This window comes from Trachymyrmex cornetzi, unplaced genomic scaffold (genome assembly GCF_001594075.2).
Source record: "Trachymyrmex cornetzi isolate Tcor2-1 unplaced genomic scaffold, Tcor1.1 scaffold210, whole genome shotgun sequence".
In the NCBI taxonomy this organism is placed as follows: domain Eukaryota; kingdom Metazoa; phylum Arthropoda; class Insecta; order Hymenoptera; family Formicidae; genus Trachymyrmex; species Trachymyrmex cornetzi.
The window spans coordinates 604,175-621,229 of NW_017296742.1; the positions used below are offsets into that span (position 1 = coordinate 604,175).

The following is a 17,055-nucleotide window of genomic DNA, read 5'->3' on the forward strand; positions in this document are numbered from 1 at the left end:
TCCACACTCACAATTCGCATCCTTCATGAGATTATATTTTTGTTTAATATTTCATAAATGACAAAAATAAAATGACTCGAAAAGAGTGTTGTAAATATGAATGTTACGAACCAATGAATTGGACCGCAGCATTTATGGTTGTTCAAAAATTTATAATTTGCTTGTGCTGCTTATTTTGTGCAAATTAGGCCTGTTCTTTTTGTTGAATTTTTGACATGGTTCATCTCTCTTCTTTTTTCCTCCACAGAGAAAAGAGATGTACAATGCAAGAAGTTCAGCTGAAAAGAATAGGTCTATTACTTCATCCAATTGGCCTCACCAGAGAGAAAGATTTCTCTCTGGCCTCACTTTGCAAGGTAAAGTTTTATGTGAAGTTTCAGCTTTATCTTAGCAAATTTGAAAAGAGGAGCATAGCACTGTGTCTTACAAAACTAAATAAAAATTTATAAGTCGCAAGAAGAATGCAGGTGAAACACAGTCTTTTAATTACATTATTAAATTACCGCCCTTCCACAGCGGCAAAAGGCGTACATATTGAAAAAATGAATCATCAATCACATGACTGCTTGTATCTGTCAACGTAACATCACGTTGCCTACATAGCCTAATAGGGTAGGTATAGACTATAATGCGGCACAACATAACGCTCTAGGGAAATTTGATAGGTTAGGACTGATGTCTTATCTATCTCGAACACCTTTGACTTTGATAAACAGGCAGATTTTCGTTAGCATATCGTCGAAAAGGAAAACATGACGTGACAGCTCGTCGTATCGCGACGTTCTTCATCTCAATGTTCCATTTTCAGTATTTATAAGTGTATAATACATTTGACTCATCAATGACGCCACGACTACATTCTTTAGTTAACAAGTCATTAGAGGTCTGATGTTAGAGACCTTTCCCTTTCATCTGCGAAATCCTCCTGAGAAGAGGAAGGACGTAAGTCGCGCTTAAGGCCAACTGTTTATGTTCGATAACGATCTGTCACGATGGAACCTGGGACGAGTAGCCCGACGGATGATTACGTGGAGATAATACGGAAATTGCCTCTTTATTTGAGATTAGCCTATGGCACAGGTCATGTATTAAATGATATCTGCGCTTCCATGTGGTTCACCTATTTACTGGTCTTCTTTCACCTGGTGCTTGGATTTGATCCGACCTTGGCTGGCGTTGTACTTCTCATCGGCCAAATAGCAGATGCCTTGGTCACTCCATTTGTTGGTTTTCAGTCTGACATAAATGACAACTTTTGGTTGTGCAGATATGGCAGAAGAAAGACCTGGCATTTGTTAGGTAATATTTTTAAACTTGTTATCTAAAATTTTTATGTTGTTTAGTCTTGTTATTATTTTATGTAGCAAATATTAAACTGTTGGTAGTAAGCTAGCAGTTTGCCAGCAAGAGCGAGCAGGATATTAGCATTGACTGCATCTACATTAAATTAGTGTTCTATTAATAGCTTGCTAATAAACTAATAGTTAAGCTTGCTAACAAACTAATAGTAGGAATTGAACAGAATCTGTCGTTTTGTAATCATTTAAATGATATCCATTTCAATGGTTAAAAAACATAATAGATTTTATTTTGTTTCTGCTGGTAATTCATTATCAATTTATGTCTCTATTAGCAAAATACTTTGATATAGATGTAATTGATGCCAATATGTCACAGTAGTCTGTAGTAAATTTGCCATTACATTTTGTTGGCAAATTCCGTTATAGTTTTGCTTATATTTCGACAAGATCTATAGTAAACATTTTGTAAATATTTTACAAAATTTACTTTCAACAGATTTGACTAGATAAGCTTTTGTTTCGAAACACTGTAATAATTATTTATTTTGCAGGCACTATTTGCGTACTATTGGGATTTCCTTTCATATTCTCGCAATGTCTAGGCTGCGAAAGTGCACATCAATATGCACAGCTAGTTTATTATGCTGCTTTTGTAGTAATTTTTCAATTTGGTTGGGCAGCGGTACAAATATCACATTTGGCCTTGGTTCCAGAGCTTACGCCTGCTGAACACGAGAGAACTGAACTTATAGCTATAAGGTAATAGTAGAAAAGTCATTCAGAAAAAATAACGCTTATTTAATGAAGATAATATATACATATGTATAACAAAATTCTATCACAATATTAAATAGGTTCACATTTACTGTCTTCTCCAATGTTCTTGTTTACTGTATTATGTGGGGTGTATTACATGTAACGAGTGATGAGTATGATGCTCAGATCGGACCTAGTGACATTCACAAATTTCAGAAAGTTGTTTTAATTGGAATAGTAACTGGATTAGTAACATCCATTATATTTCACGTTGTTGTTAAAGAAAGTGCTAATGGCACTGCTAATGGTAATAGTTTTTAAAAATATATGTATATACATGTGCATAGATATATAATACGTAAAAGTAAATATTTGATATCTTTTTAGGTAGCTTTATGCATAGGAACGCTAGAACAGCAACAGTATTATTGAGAGATGTCAGAATGTATCAAGTAGCGTGCGTCTATATGCTTACACGCCTATTCATTAATTTATGCCAAATTTATATACCTCTGTACTTACATGAATCATTGAATATGCCTGCGACATCTTTGGCTTATATACCATTGACAATGTATCTAAGTAGTTTTTTAACGTCTTTAATCATAGAGAGGCTCAATACAAAATGGGGTCGAAAAGTTGCGTATTCTATCGGTGCTTTATTTGCAATATGTGCCTGTATTTGGATACAATTTGGTAATGGCGATACATATGTTAAATATCAAATCTATGTTGTAGCTGCACTACTAGGTAATTTATGTAGAATTTTTAATTAGATATAATGTAAATGCGAAGTTTTATAAATTTAAGAAAACTAAGAACGCTTTACTAATTTAATTTACAATGTTGCAGGTTCTGCTGGTGCAATAATGTTAGTGACTAGTCTTGGTGTTACTTCCGATCTAATAGGAAAAAATACTGAGAGCGGTGCCTTTGCCTACGGAATTATGAGCTTTACAGATAAGCTTAGTAATGGTCTGGTGGTTATGTTGATTCAGTATTTAATAAAGTTAGTAAGAACGTTTAACACATAAAAACTTGAATTAAATTTTTTATTATTTAAAAAAATCATAGATTGAAAGAAGTATTGTTTTAATTATATTTATCTTTCAGACACTGTTCGTCCGATTATGTTAGTTATTACTACAGAGACATTCTTACATATGTCTGTGGAGTATCCGCGACATTTGCTTTACTGATGATTTTATACATCAAACCATTCTCACGTACTACGGGTATGTTTAGAATGCATTTGTTTGCATTTTAGTGATAATAATTGTAAATCAATATTTAACCATGTAAATGTAAAAATTGTTTTAGTTTTTGATACGTTACGCAACGATGATGATGAAGGTTTCATAGAAACTCCAAATGCAGTTGATGAAAATTCCTCTTCAAATCAATCTCAAGCCAATATACATTGATGATATAATGTAGTACTTAATTTAGTTTGTAAATTTTTAACTCTCAAAAAGAATGGAATGTAAAGATAGTGATAATATTAAAAAAGAAAGAACAATACTTGCTATTGTAGGTTGCCAGGCACACTATCAGTGCTGTTTATGTTACGCTATCCTTGTTTCACGTCTAATCAAATGGACGCTGACTATAGAATAACACAAATAGCGCTGATAACGTTTCTTCGAACGTTATGTGATATACAGTAAGCGAACTACTATCTTTTTTACTTGAAACTGTTGATATTATTATAGTTTTATATATTTTAATAATATTGAATTTTATTTTATGTTCTATTAACGCGAATTTCTTATATTATAAGATTATTGTAAATAATATTTGAATTAAATATTAAAAATTTTTAGTACAATTATTATATCTCAAAATCACATCTCGAAATCATATGGAATATATAAACATTTGTTATGCTTTTTTAATTTAAATAAGATTAAAGCTAAATACGCGCATATTACTACTGTGTTCGGTTTTGGCACTCGCGCTGCATGTAAGTTCCATTCTATCTTTTTTCTACAGGTAAAAGTAATAAACATAAAAAAGTGATAAAAATAGAAGCTTACAACGCATGAACGTTAAAATCGAATACAGGCTATACTTTAAAGATAAATGCGCTCATTTACTTGTGTCCGTGTATTGCACTTTGTCACGCAAAGCATAGAGAGAAAAAGAGAGAAACTTGTAATGAAAGCGTAATCTAAAGCTACGTTATTATAAAATCAATTATTTTATTTTTAAATTAGTTTAGATTTACTTTCCTCTTGTCTTATATATATTTTTAAATATTTTGTTTTTTCCATTTGTCGTTCATGTTGTCATAATTATTATTCTAGTATTTGAAATAAATTAGAATTTTGGATTCGGTAATTCTTAAGGAATTGAAATAGATAGAAATAGATTCGTGTAGTCATTACCGAATCCAAAATTCTGATTTTTCTGTATTTTTCGTACTAGGATGTATTGTTTCTTAATGTCATAATTATTATAGAGTTAAAAAATTAAACAGCTAAATTAAAATATTAAATATAATAATATAAGAAAATATTTTTCTCCGTTCTCTCTCTCTCTAAAAAGGTACAAAATTTATTAGATCTCGAATCTTTACAGAGTTTATTAAAGTCACCTCAAGATATAAAATTGATCGTTTGTATCGTATACGGTCGACGCTCCTTATATATATATATATATATATATATATATATATATATACATACATATAATTACATATATATTATATCTTTATTCAATCTCAATATAAGAATGAAATGCAAATATTTCGTATCTTAAAATACATATTTTATTGAAGAACGTAACGAATATTCATACAATATTTCTGAAGTACCACAGTAATAGTTCAAAAATATTTTGGTATATTCCGAAATATTTATAGAATGTAAAAGCAATATTTAAATGATCGTAAAATATTCTATGTATGTATAATACATGTCATTACATATTCGAAGAATATTTCACATATTTACATTATATTATGAGCATTTTGATTACATTGTATTATGAGCATTTTTAATACAATCGTATTACGAATAAAATAATAAATTTGATAGTTTAAAACTTTCATAGTATAAGAGAGCAGGAGGTTCATATTTACTTAAGTATTTTTTACTTGTTCTAGAAATATATATTTCTCATTTTTTATGCGTGTATTGATCTCTTTAATGGCCTGTGCCCTTACGAAAAATAATCACTGCAGTCAGGTATTATATAATCCGTGTAGTTATTGTAATCCCGCACAAACTACTACACACGACGGATCACATGCGTGTAATTACTGTACAATACAATATAAATATAGAGTTGGCAAACTTTTGTAGTAGAAGGATTACACGCTAATAAAAGCACAGAGTGGATCATACACTTATTGTAATTATCGTATCACAAAAACGGTGAACACATAGATGCCTGTAATACATGTGTAGTTACTGTAATATTTTTATGTAGTTATTGTAATATTTATATTACACAGATTATATGTATATATAATACCTAGTTAATGATTTTGTTCCGTAAAGGTGATGTACTAATTTTTTGAATTTGGTTTAAATTTTTAGGAATATCTTTTATAAACTGCAGTTTATACTTTTAAGTTCAAATTATATTTAAAAAAATCAAACTTTTTCGATTTTCCAAGGTAGATCTGCTTTACAATTGCTTGAACAGTCTCTTTAAATAAACTATAATTTTTAGTTATCTTTCATAGCATGTGATAAATATTTATAATTCGTATAATTTTTAAAATTGCATATATTTTTTTACATAATTTTTCTTTAATCCTAATAAAATATTTGAACTAACAGAAATAACAAATCGTAAATTATAAAAAGTAAAAATATTAAATAAAAAAAAACAAAGAAAAAGTTATAAACCAGAAGTATATATAATTTTATCTATCCAATCTATATTACAGCTTCAGAGTACCTATTATGGAAATAATCGGAATAGATTCCGATCGGAATTATTTCGTTTTCCCCAGAAAACACAATAGAAATCTAGGGAATAATTGAATAATTCCGATCGAAATCCATTCCGATTATTTCCATAATAGGTACCCAGTATTATGAACTTTTCAATTTTAATTTTGTTTCACAATTTCAAATTGACTAAAAAAAAAACAATAACTGGCTTCCTATATTCCTATAAATTATTACTTTCTTCAATTAATGAAAATTATTCTGTTCTAAATTGTACTTATAATGAAAACACATATAGGGTGTGTTCAGGATCGTCATTAGCACTATTTGTGGCGATCTATCCTTGTTTTACGACGTCTGATTAACGATGAAGATAGAATGACATAAATAGCGTTAATAGCGTCTTCTCGAAAGCATTCATAATATTCTAAATATTTCATTAACTTTTGAACATTCTATGAATATTCTACTATTCTAATATACGGAACATTTGGAATCAAATCGAACATTTTATGATATATTTAGCTTCGTTTCCATAAACATCGTGTCGTCATTGTTGATCATTCTGTTTCCATAGGAATTCTCTAGCGGAGGATATGAAAAATATCAGGAAGCGATAGCGTCAGCATTTGTCTACCCTCGTCTGATCGTTACTGAAGGTATGCTTTATCATTGAGGTATGCCCCAGGTTAATAAGTCACGGAACGCGTACATATCGGTGGTGGTACGACGGCGGTACGGTGCTACTTGTCCCCGCCGAGGGGTCTATAAAGGTAGGATGGTACCATCGCACGCGATCCACCACCAGGCTCCTCCAGTTACAATGTTGGAGTGCCGTTCGATTTTCTTCGTCGACTTCACCCGACTGGGAGAAACGTATCATCGATTGGCCGGACGGCCGACCGGCGTGCGTTCTTGAGAGGGTGAAACGAAGAGTTGCTTGATAAAGGGTAGAACACGCTCAGAATGCTGACGACGAACAGCCCCTATGGTTGCCGCGAATGCCACCCCTTTGTACCTGACAGTGTGACGAGTATTGCGACCATCGGTAACCCGAGTACAACACATCCAAAATTCTCTCCAAGAATCACCACTAAGTTGAAAACATCACCTGGTATAAGTAGTTACACGGATCCGGCTTGCGTCGCGCGTATGAAGCGCTTGAAGAACAGGTGAAGTTGGAATATATTTATTAATTTGTCTATTTATTAGGAGAAAGATTGTGCTATATACCTGTCCGATAATGCAATAGTGATAAATATTACTGTACTAAATATTATTAGCACGGAAGTGTAAAATTATAAAAAAATATAGAAACAAATTCTTTAATTTTTGGAATACTTAATTTCCAAAGTTAATTATGTCCAATAATATATATTACGTATATATTATATGTTGTACACACACACGCGCGCGCACATATATGTAATATATATTATTGGACATAATTAACTTTGGAAATTAAGTATTCCAAAAATTAAAGAATTTTTTTAATAAAATGCAAGTATTGTGTGTGTGTGTGTGTATGTGTGTGTGTGTGTGTACAACACATACACATAATACTTGCATTTTAGACATTTATTATTCGGTTGGCTATATACTTACAAGGAGAGGCTATACACTCTCTGTTCTTCACCGATTTTGATCAAACTTGCAGCGATGTTAGAGGAGCCTACCAAATAAACACCTGTAAAGCTGTTCCTCCACTAATGGACCTTAGGCCGGAATCAAATTATGCATTGAAGAATAAGATTGAAGATTGAAAGATTGAAGTTTGACCAATCAGAACAAAAAGAGCCAGAATTTCTTTGTCCTTATTGGTGAAATTTTAATCTTTAATCTTCAATCTCAATCTTCAATGCATAGTCTGATTCCGGCATTAGAAGCCGAGTAATGAGTATTTAAAAATATACCAAAAAATCTGGAAACAGTCTAATATCTCGGAAAGTATGTATTTTTGAGATGAATGTCTTAGACAAAAATGATAGGGTTTAATAAGATGTATTAACTGGTTTTATTAGTTTGACTTTGAGTGGCATCGCCAAGGTCAAATCAAGGTTGACGATGCCTCTCCTAAGGTTAAATCAATATTACTGCAAGTTTGATCAAAATCGGTGAAGAGCAGAGCGTAGCCTCTCCTTGTTAGATGATCAAATCTGTCGAAAACAAATTTTGCAAAACGTTTGCTATAAATTTAGACAACCGATGTTAACAAACGTTGGTAGAAATATAACAGAATCTGTTAATAGAATATAATGATAGAATAATTGCTAAATGTGCTATTTTATATTTATTTGAATGATATATTCCATTTAAATAGTTACGAAATCATAAATTCTGTTAGTTTTTACCGACAATCTATAGCAGCAGATCGATAAATTCTGCTAACATAAGTTTAATGCGGACGCAATTGATGCTAATCTAGCGCAATATTCTGAAATATTTGGTTAATTGTGCGAAAGAAACAATTATTTTATAGGAAAACAAATGCGTCTTCAAAGTTGGATCTAAGCAAAAGGAAACCGGCGGATTATATGGAGCTGGCATATAGGGACGCTATTTCGAAACTAAAGTATTTGTTAGCTGAGTCGTACGCTCCAACGGGAATGTCCGCAGTGTGAGTTGACAACCATATAAAATTTATAAATGATTAAATTATTAATGCTGCAAATAAAATTTAAAAAGAGATAAAATAATAAAACCGCCTTGGCGGAAAAAAAATTTTTACGAAAAGGTACAGAAAAACTACACAGATTAAGACAAGATCTTAGAAATTCTTAATTTTTCGTAGATATTCGTAGTAGGACGTAGCGTAAAGTTTGTTTGTCTTAGGTCCGTTTCCACCAACGCAGATCAACTTTAATCTTGGTTCAACTTACTCTTTGTCTTTTTCTAGTTCTAAAGATTAGAAAAAGACGAAGAGTAAGTTGAACCGAGATTAAAATTAATCTATATTGGTGGAAATGGGCATTAGGCATTCTAATTTTTTGAAAAGTTAGAACAAATCGATTTCTTGATAAACAGTTAAAGCAATGAAATCGGACCTTTAAAATTTCTTATAGAAATTCTTAGTTTTTCGTAAATATCCTAGTGGGACGTAAAAGCGTTGTTTAAGGGCGGATTTCTATGCTTTTTCAAAAAAACAACGCCGCTCTACGTCCCACTACGAATATATATGAAAAATTAATAATTTCTGAGATTTTGTCTCAATCTATACAGTTTTTCGTAAATCTTTTCTGCTAGGACGCATATACCCATTTTACGATAAATAAAATTCGGAAAATGGGTTGCGGGATAGAATTGAGGGAAATAATTTTGTATGAATAAACTTTTATTTTAAAAGATCTATTAAAATTTAATTTTATGCCGACTATATAATTATATCTCTTCTGTATTATATTATTTAATAGACTCTTTTAAAATATCGCACTTTCTTCCCCTTTTCTTTTTGCTCCCTATCTCTCTCCTGAATTATTCCATAAATCTTTTACTTTTAATTATTTTCCGCGTATTTCATCTTATATATATATATATATATATATATATATGTATATATATATATGCCAGTAAATATCATAGGACATCAATGTTATAATTTCACTTAACATTATATAGATGTAATATAACGCATATGTTACGTAATAGTTACATTATTGAGTGTAAAAGATAATAACATTGATGTTATATTACTATTAGTTGATATTTACTGGGATATGATAAAATATAAGATGAAAATAATTTCCTTATAGAAAGCAACGAAGTGTTCGGAACATATATAAAAGCAATAATCCCCGAATTAGTGAATCTGGAGAGGATACAGATGATCAAAGTATGATTAGCGATCATTTTCGAAGGAAGGATCTCTCCAAAAACACAGTTTTAAATACCTTTCCTCTCTCGAAAACTCTTCAGTCGTCAAAGGCATACAGTAATATAGCTTTGTCGAGAGCCGATCTTCAGTCTATTCCTCCGGAGTTAACGTCCTTCATCGAAAGGCAGGAGGATTATATCGAACAATTGGAACGAGAGTCTCAATATTGTAGAGATGAATTGATCAATCTGTTGAGTAAAGTTCGTGAGGTATATATTTTTTTTTCAAACCAATATTAGAATACTCAGGTATCCTAGCTATTAGAATAATAATGAACAGAAGGGGGCGTAATGAAATTTTTTATTGTTTCAATTACCACGGCTTTTCGTAGGTCGTAGCTGAAAACGAGGCATTGCATAGCAGGAATCAAGTTGCATTATCCAAATGCGTTCTACAGGATCATAAAGATCACTGTGGAGCGAACCACGAGTGTCACAAGCAAGAAACGAGCGGTCATGTTGATAACACATTAGAATGCAAACGTGAGAAACCCTTAGAAGGACCCAGTATAATGTTCGAGTCGAGAATTAGTGAGCTGGAGGCGCAATTAACCCAAGCCAAACTGGAGTTACGAAAAGCGCAGGAGGAGAACCAGACGAATTTGAAGCGTTTGTTCGAGAGTGGTTCAAGCGAGAGCAATGCTGAATTAAAGGCCGAATTGGACAAGGCTTTACGCGCCAAGTACGAGGCTGAGATGAAGTTAGAGGAATCGCAGAAGTTGCTGTCGACCGCGCGGAATAAAGAAACCGAAGCGACACACAGAGCGAAACGGTCTATGGACGATAGGCATGAGATCGAGTTTGAGAGAAATCAGAGTGAGATGGAGATTCGAAGATTAAAAGATGAGGTGGAGAGGCAGCATGAAAAGCTACGGGAGGCAGCCCAAGATACGAATAGACGCATAACTGAGGAGAGGCAACAAGTGGAACGTCGATACAATCAGCAAATCGAGCAACTTACCGCCGATATTGCAACCCATTGGGAGACCACCAACAAATCGCAACTAGAGTCTGAGAAACAGCGGCGAGAGATAAACGAACTGAGGAGAGAATTATCTCAGAAACAAAATGCTATGGATAATCTGAAGAAAGAGCTGCAAAATAAAATATGTAAGTTTATTGATATGCATAATGTATGCCAATATGAATCAACACAAGGTATTTATAGTGTGTGATATAATCAAAACTTTATTGAGCAATTACGTTTCGACTCTCGTTTCGGATCCTCTTCAGTACATAAATTAATGTTGCAAAAATAATTAATTATAAGTAAGATCGCATTATGACGACTGTGTCCAATCTTAACGGAAAGTTGTACATCAAATTGACAGATTTGCTATAGAATACAAATGAAATATTTTATTATTTTGACAAAGAGTCATGTCTTAAGGTAACTTAAATCACTTATATGTAACGTTAAATCGGAAAAACATGGTATTACCACCTACTCCGTTATTGAATTAAAAATTTTTTACTGTATGTGAACAAAATTAGTTAAATATTAATTACTAGTCACTATTAAAGCTATTAAGAAAAATTATTAAGAAGAATTAAAATTTACATAGCAAGTATGAAAACGATATGTTAACAGTTCAAAGGCTCGATGGATAATGAGACGTTAAAACAGATAAAGTCACATTTGAAAAACAAAGTACGCAATTGTAAATAAAGATCGACGATAATAAAAAGGTTAAAAAATACATAGTGCTTCCTCCTTCTTATTACATGAAAATTCAACCTTAATTTTATTATCGTCTCGACCTTAATTGTTTACGATTGCGTATTTTGTTTTTCAAATGTGACTTTATCTGTTTTAACGTCTCATTATCCGTCGAGCATTTAAACTGTTAACAAATTGTTTTCATCACTTGCTATGTAAGTTTTAATTCTTCTTAATAATTTTTCTTAATAACTTTAATAGTGACTAGTAATTAATATTTAACTAATTTTGTTCACTTACAGTAAACAATTTTTTATTCAATAATGGAGTAAGCGGTAGTAATACTATGTTTTTCCGATTCAACGTTTATACAGGGTGGGCCATCTATTGGTACGTTTTTAAAAATGCGATCAAATGAGCATACATTGATATTTTTTATTAATTTTTTTTAGAGGGAGCCACATGAACGAAATCGTTTTTCATTCTTGACGCGGATACTTTTAGCTTCACAACAAAAAAAAAATTAATAAAAAATATCAATGTATGCTCATTTGATCGCATTTTTAAAAACGTACCAATAGATGGCCCACTCTGTAAAAACGTACCAATAGATGGCCCACCCTGTACATATGAGTGACTTCAGTTACTTTAAAACATGACTCTCTGACAAGATAATAAAATATTTTATTTGTATCCTATAGCAAATCTCAATTTGATGTACAATTTTTCATTAAGATTGGATACAGTCGTCATAATGTGATCTTACTTATAATTAATTGTTTTTGCGACATTAATTTATGTACTGAAAAAGACTGAAAACGAGGATCGAAACGTAATTGCTTAATAAAGTTTTGATTATACCACACACTTAATATCTTGTATTGGCTCATATTGGCATTATACATATCATTAGATTCAGGGAATGGAAAGTTACTTTTTAAAAGTAACAAGTTACAGTTACTCGTTACCGAGTAGGAAAAGTAACAAGTTACCGTTACTAGTTACCGATTTTTAAAAGTAACTCGTTACAGTTACCGTTACTTGAGAAAGTAACTTTTCGTTACTTTTCCGTTACTTTTTTTTAAATCGACGACCAACAATCACAGCGGACTGGCCTAGAGGCTTCTCTAGTCTCAAGCGCATTGTAAAAAATTGTGTAAAATTATAACTATTATACTGGATAATTTTGAGATCCACTATAATAGTTGTAAACGTCCACACGTTTGTATATTTGCAATATGCAAATAAAAATAATTTCTTGGTTTGGAACTAAGCAGATTGTGGAAGTACAATTACAATGTGTATGTGTAGCTACAGGAACGATAATATGACAATATATTTCGCATTATATATTATTATATGGTACATTTAACAACAATACGCGAAAAATGTCTTTTATATTACGTAATATTACTAAAATTTGGATAATTACAGAAAATATTCAAAATATTCTGCTATTTACATAATTTCCAATATAAAATAAGATATATTTACACAATAAAAACAAATTTACATAATTTTTGTGGAATTACATAATTTCTGTAAAATTGTATGATTTTTTATAATTACAGAACTAATCATGTAATCTATTTTACATTTATTATATGTGTAAATTTACGAAATTTTTTTACAGTGTAAGTGGCTTGTGTCGCATCGTGTCCAATCATGTGCAAAGTAACGATAAAAGTAACTGTAAAATTCGTTACCGTTACCAAAAAAATGTAACTTCGTTACCGTTACAGTTACCAAAGAAAAGAGTAACGCAGTTACTAGTAAAGTTACCAAAAAAGTAACTTGTAACTGTAACTTCGTTACAAGTAATGAGTTACTTCCATTCCCTGATTAGATTTAATCTCTTGCGCCTATTTTTACGACATTAATTTATGTACTGAAGAAGACTCGAAACGAGGGTCAAAACGTAATTGCTTAATAAAGTTTTGATTATGCTACGCACTTAATATCTTGTGTTGGCTCATATTGGCATTATACATATCATTAGATTTAATCTCTCGCGCCTGTTATTATTACTTTTATATAAGTTTATGTTGCCCAAATAAATTTATATACAGATAAATATTAAAAACTTTAAAAGATTTAATTATTTGCGCAAAATTACAAACAAAAAAATATTCTCGTGTTTAGCAACTTTGCAGAGTGATTTGAACCAAACGTTAAGCGAAAAAGATGCGGCAGAACAAGAAGTCTTGACCGGTAAACTAGCGGCTGAACGAAACGACAGGCAGGCTCGTCAAGAGCAGAGCAGATTACAGGCAGAAATAAATTCGTTCAAGCAGCGTCTGGAAAGAGCGGATGCTGATTTGGTACATTGTAGACGAGAAAATCTACGACTGTTGGAACAAATTGCATCTTTGGAAAAGGAGGTAAATATCTTGAACATGATTTTAACTGATCAATACTTAATTATATCACGTGTATTATTAGCATACGATGATCGAAGTTTTACGTAATTAGTAAACGAAATAAAATTTCTGTATTTATTTTTATTTTTATCTTTATTTTATATGGATTTTTTTCATAATTTTTTTTTTATAGAATTTTCTTCAGAAATTTCCTTAAGCATTATGACAGTCTCAACCGAACACGTTTGAGTAGATTTACTAAAAAAGAAATAAAATTTGGCACACTTACGTTTTTTTTTGTCAATATCATTTTTGTCTAAAAATTGCCAAATTATAGACAAAAAAGTTTCTGAACAATGATATGATACTTTAGACTAATACATGGCAGACTCTTTTACAACATAACTGCAGATTTATGATATTTAACGGTACAATATTGAATTAACTCCAGTACGGAAGATTTAAATCGCGAAAACTTTTGGAGAGATAATTAACAAATTAAATAATTACTGAAGTTTCAGCAAAATGCAGTGTTGTAAAATAAAATCTTTTATACTTTTTCAGATCAGTATGAGTAAAATTGTACGATCTGAAGAGAAGCGTAGCGAAATTACGCCTAGATTGGAAAACGAGAAGGAATTAACGTCCATGATAATGGATATGGAGACTAAACATGGTAAGATATCGTCCTAGGTATGCCTATGTTAGGTATATTGTCCGTAAAAAGTGTTATTTGTTGACAATGATTTTGACTTAAGAGTACTGTCTTTATATGTGTGAGAAATCGGCATGCCTGACACTATATATGCCTAGCATAGGCGGAGATTGAGATTTAAGTCAATTAACATAGCTAACAGGCTGACCAAGGCAACCAAATTTCGCAGCTGCCACGGTGGCGGGCCTAGAAGACGCCTTGAGTAATCAGGCCAAGCTCGTCTCGAGATTGACCACCGAATGCCAATCTCTCACACAGCGTTTGGAAGCTAACAATCTTAAACACAAGTATATTCTTAGTCCGACTTGCGGAAACCGAATGAAAAGATATAACGCACGTAGCTTCAGGCTGTCAGACGTTTCCTTAGTTTAGTTGTTTCTCGATTAGTCATATATCTGAAGAAGCGCAGCTTAATTTATTAGAGTATATTAACACCCGTTATTGAACGCGCGTTTTATTACGATGCCAATATTAGTATAGATAAGAATGCACTACTTCTCATTATATGTATCTAGGGCTATTCTGTGTTGACAGAGGGGGTCGTTGAGAGAGATGTGACAACGGTTGGGCAAACCGCTTCGCCTTCGAGCAAGAAACGTACCGTTAAGGTTGATCTAAAAGTAAAAGTAATTCCAAAAAAGAAGTCCGACACCTCCAAAACATCTCTATCAGCACAGTAATAGCGAGAGTGTCCTAATGCAAATAACAATTATATTATGCTCGATGTGACACTGATTTTCCGCTAATAGTCAAACTTAACTTTTAACCCCATATCTGTTAAACCATGTACTCATTTATCACAGGGAAGAAATGGCCGGCTTACAAAGCAACATAGAAAACTTGTCAAGTAAAATACAAGGCAGCCTTGTAAGTCAACACGCAGGTAATGATTTTTATTTAATTCTTACGTAAATCTGTAATTCAAACGCACATACATCGAATGTTGAGTAACAAGAATTACTTTCCAGGAGGAATTACTATGGAACTTAACGATGGTACTGGAGCTTTTCATTATAACGCTACGATGGATTCAATAGTTTCGCCACATACAAATGGATTATCGGGTGCTCAAGCGTCGCAAATGGTACATCAAGGATACGACACCGCGAGCGGTCAAAAAGTGGTGGGTGAGGAGTCAGAAATATATTCTGACGCGCCGAAGAGAAACGATCAGATTCAAGGCAACTTGATGCAAAATAACTTTGCATCGAATATGGAAACTGCAGAGATGTATCAGCAGCAAGGAGACGCACAAAATAACGAAGAGTATCCAGTGAATGATTCAAATATGGAAACTTACATGATGGAGCATGATCAAAATCAATACGAATACGATCCTTCACAATATCCAGAAGAACAGTATGTTAATGACAACCAATTTAATATGATGGCGGACCAGACGGACAACAATCAATCTTCGACGTAGTCAAAATCACTGAAACTCTGCACTAACGTACTCTGTATTAATGGCACACGCACATACATATAAATATACTATCATGAATAAATACATGACGAATATAGAATAATATTTCAATTGAGTCTATAAAATTTTTTTAGTTATTTTGAAGTCCTCTTTTGAATGTATAAACTTATACAATGCAAGTTGTTTCTTCTCTTTTTAAAACATAACATCATATTGAAAGGAAAGCATGCAGAGAGTTTGTATCATCAAACTAAAAGTAGAATGTATAAATTTATTTCAGAGAAAGGAGTATAAATGAATATAGTTTTCTCCGCTTAGGTGTTATTTCCGACTAAATGTGAAATACAGAAAATTAATTTGTAATTAATTTTTTTATCCTTATTATCTATGAAGTAATTCGTATTTTCTAGTTCCGTTATTCATTACGAATCTATAGTATATGTAACATGAACTATAGATTTTCGCAGAGAATTACGGAACGAAGCCTCTATGTCATTTATGTACGAAGATAAATTAAATAGAAATTCTGAGTTATTCAACATTCTCAACTTTGCTAAATTAATACAGATATTTTAGGATATCTTACATTTAATTTATATTATATGCAAAATAGAATCTTTATTATCTTTAGCATTATATAAGCCAAGAAGGGAACTTCACATTTTTTTACCTCATCCTCACACATCCATCCATCCATTTTTTATATTGGTTATTTTTTAAATATAATCCCTAACGTACTAATTTCGACATACATATACAATATTTTCTCGTTATTTCTATCTTCATTTGCAATATATCTCTGCTTATCTCTGTATTACCTCTTTTTATTCCAAATTTTCTTTCCTTAAAAATCTTAACCCTTTTCCCTCTTTTTCTATCAACTTATAATTTTTATTTGTACCTATTAATCTATTACATCTCATTTCTACTCTCTTTATATTTCCTTCTCTTAAGTGTTATTTTCTTATCGTGTATTACCTATGTATTTTTACCTCTTTCGCGTCTTAATTTCGCATCCTTTAATACTTCAAAATTCGGCTTTATTGTTGCCTTTTCTTCTATTTT

At 31.9% G+C, this 17,055-nt stretch overlaps 2 protein-coding genes across 3 annotated transcripts; both read left to right on the forward strand.

Moving 5' to 3' along the window:
- The first annotated feature begins 349 nt into the window (after window positions 1–349).
- Window positions 350–3,729, forward strand: LOC108759979 (major facilitator superfamily domain-containing protein 12). 2 transcript variants are annotated; one of them, XM_018505727.1, is made up of 7 exons: window positions 350–1,299; window positions 1,853–2,060; window positions 2,156–2,370; window positions 2,445–2,807; window positions 2,910–3,066; window positions 3,171–3,292; window positions 3,378–3,729. In XM_018505727.1, the coding sequence occupies exons 1-7, from the start codon at window positions 993–995 to the stop codon at window positions 3,479–3,481; spliced, it is 1,476 nt and encodes a 491-aa protein (XP_018361229.1). In that variant the 5' UTR covers window positions 350–992; the 3' UTR covers window positions 3,482–3,729. The 2 variants fall into 2 exon arrangements, with proteins under 2 accessions (XP_018361229.1, XP_018361231.1); XM_018505729.1 differs by having other exon boundaries at window positions 2,156–2,364.
- Window positions 3,730–6,857: 3,128 nt separating this feature from the next.
- LOC108759972 (serologically defined colon cancer antigen 8 homolog) lies at window positions 6,858–16,056 on the forward strand. Its single transcript, XM_018505721.1, has 9 exons — window positions 6,858–7,131; window positions 8,439–8,576; window positions 9,709–10,039; window positions 10,162–10,939; window positions 13,632–13,870; window positions 14,414–14,525; window positions 14,734–14,851; window positions 15,368–15,447; window positions 15,533–16,056. The coding sequence occupies exons 1-9, from the start codon at window positions 6,926–6,928 to the stop codon at window positions 15,988–15,990; spliced, it is 2,460 nt and encodes an 819-aa protein (XP_018361223.1). The 5' UTR covers window positions 6,858–6,925; the 3' UTR covers window positions 15,991–16,056.
- The last annotated feature ends 999 nt before the right edge of the window (window positions 16,057–17,055 follow it).

Bases quoted from the DNA above. Each gene is read 5' to 3' on its own strand.
- LOC108759979 (XM_018505727.1), top strand. From the start codon at position 993: ATGGAACCTGGGACGAGTAGCCCGACGGATGATTACGTGGAGATAATA. The intron at 1,300-1,852 runs GTAATATTTTTA...TTTATTTTGCAG, and splicing joins AAAGACCTGGCATTTGTTAG to GCACTATTTGCGTACTATTG. The intron at 3,293-3,377 runs GTATGTTTAGAA...AAATTGTTTTAG, and splicing joins ACCATTCTCACGTACTACGG to TTTTTGATACGTTACGCAAC.
- LOC108759972 (XM_018505721.1), top strand. From the start codon at position 6,926: ATGCTGACGACGAACAGCCCCTATGGTTGCCGCGAATGCCACCCCTTT. The intron at 8,577-9,708 runs GTGAGTTGACAA...ATTTCCTTATAG, and splicing joins CCAACGGGAATGTCCGCAGT to AAAGCAACGAAGTGTTCGGA. The intron at 10,040-10,161 runs GTATATATTTTT...GGCTTTTCGTAG, and splicing joins TGTTGAGTAAAGTTCGTGAG to GTCGTAGCTGAAAACGAGGC.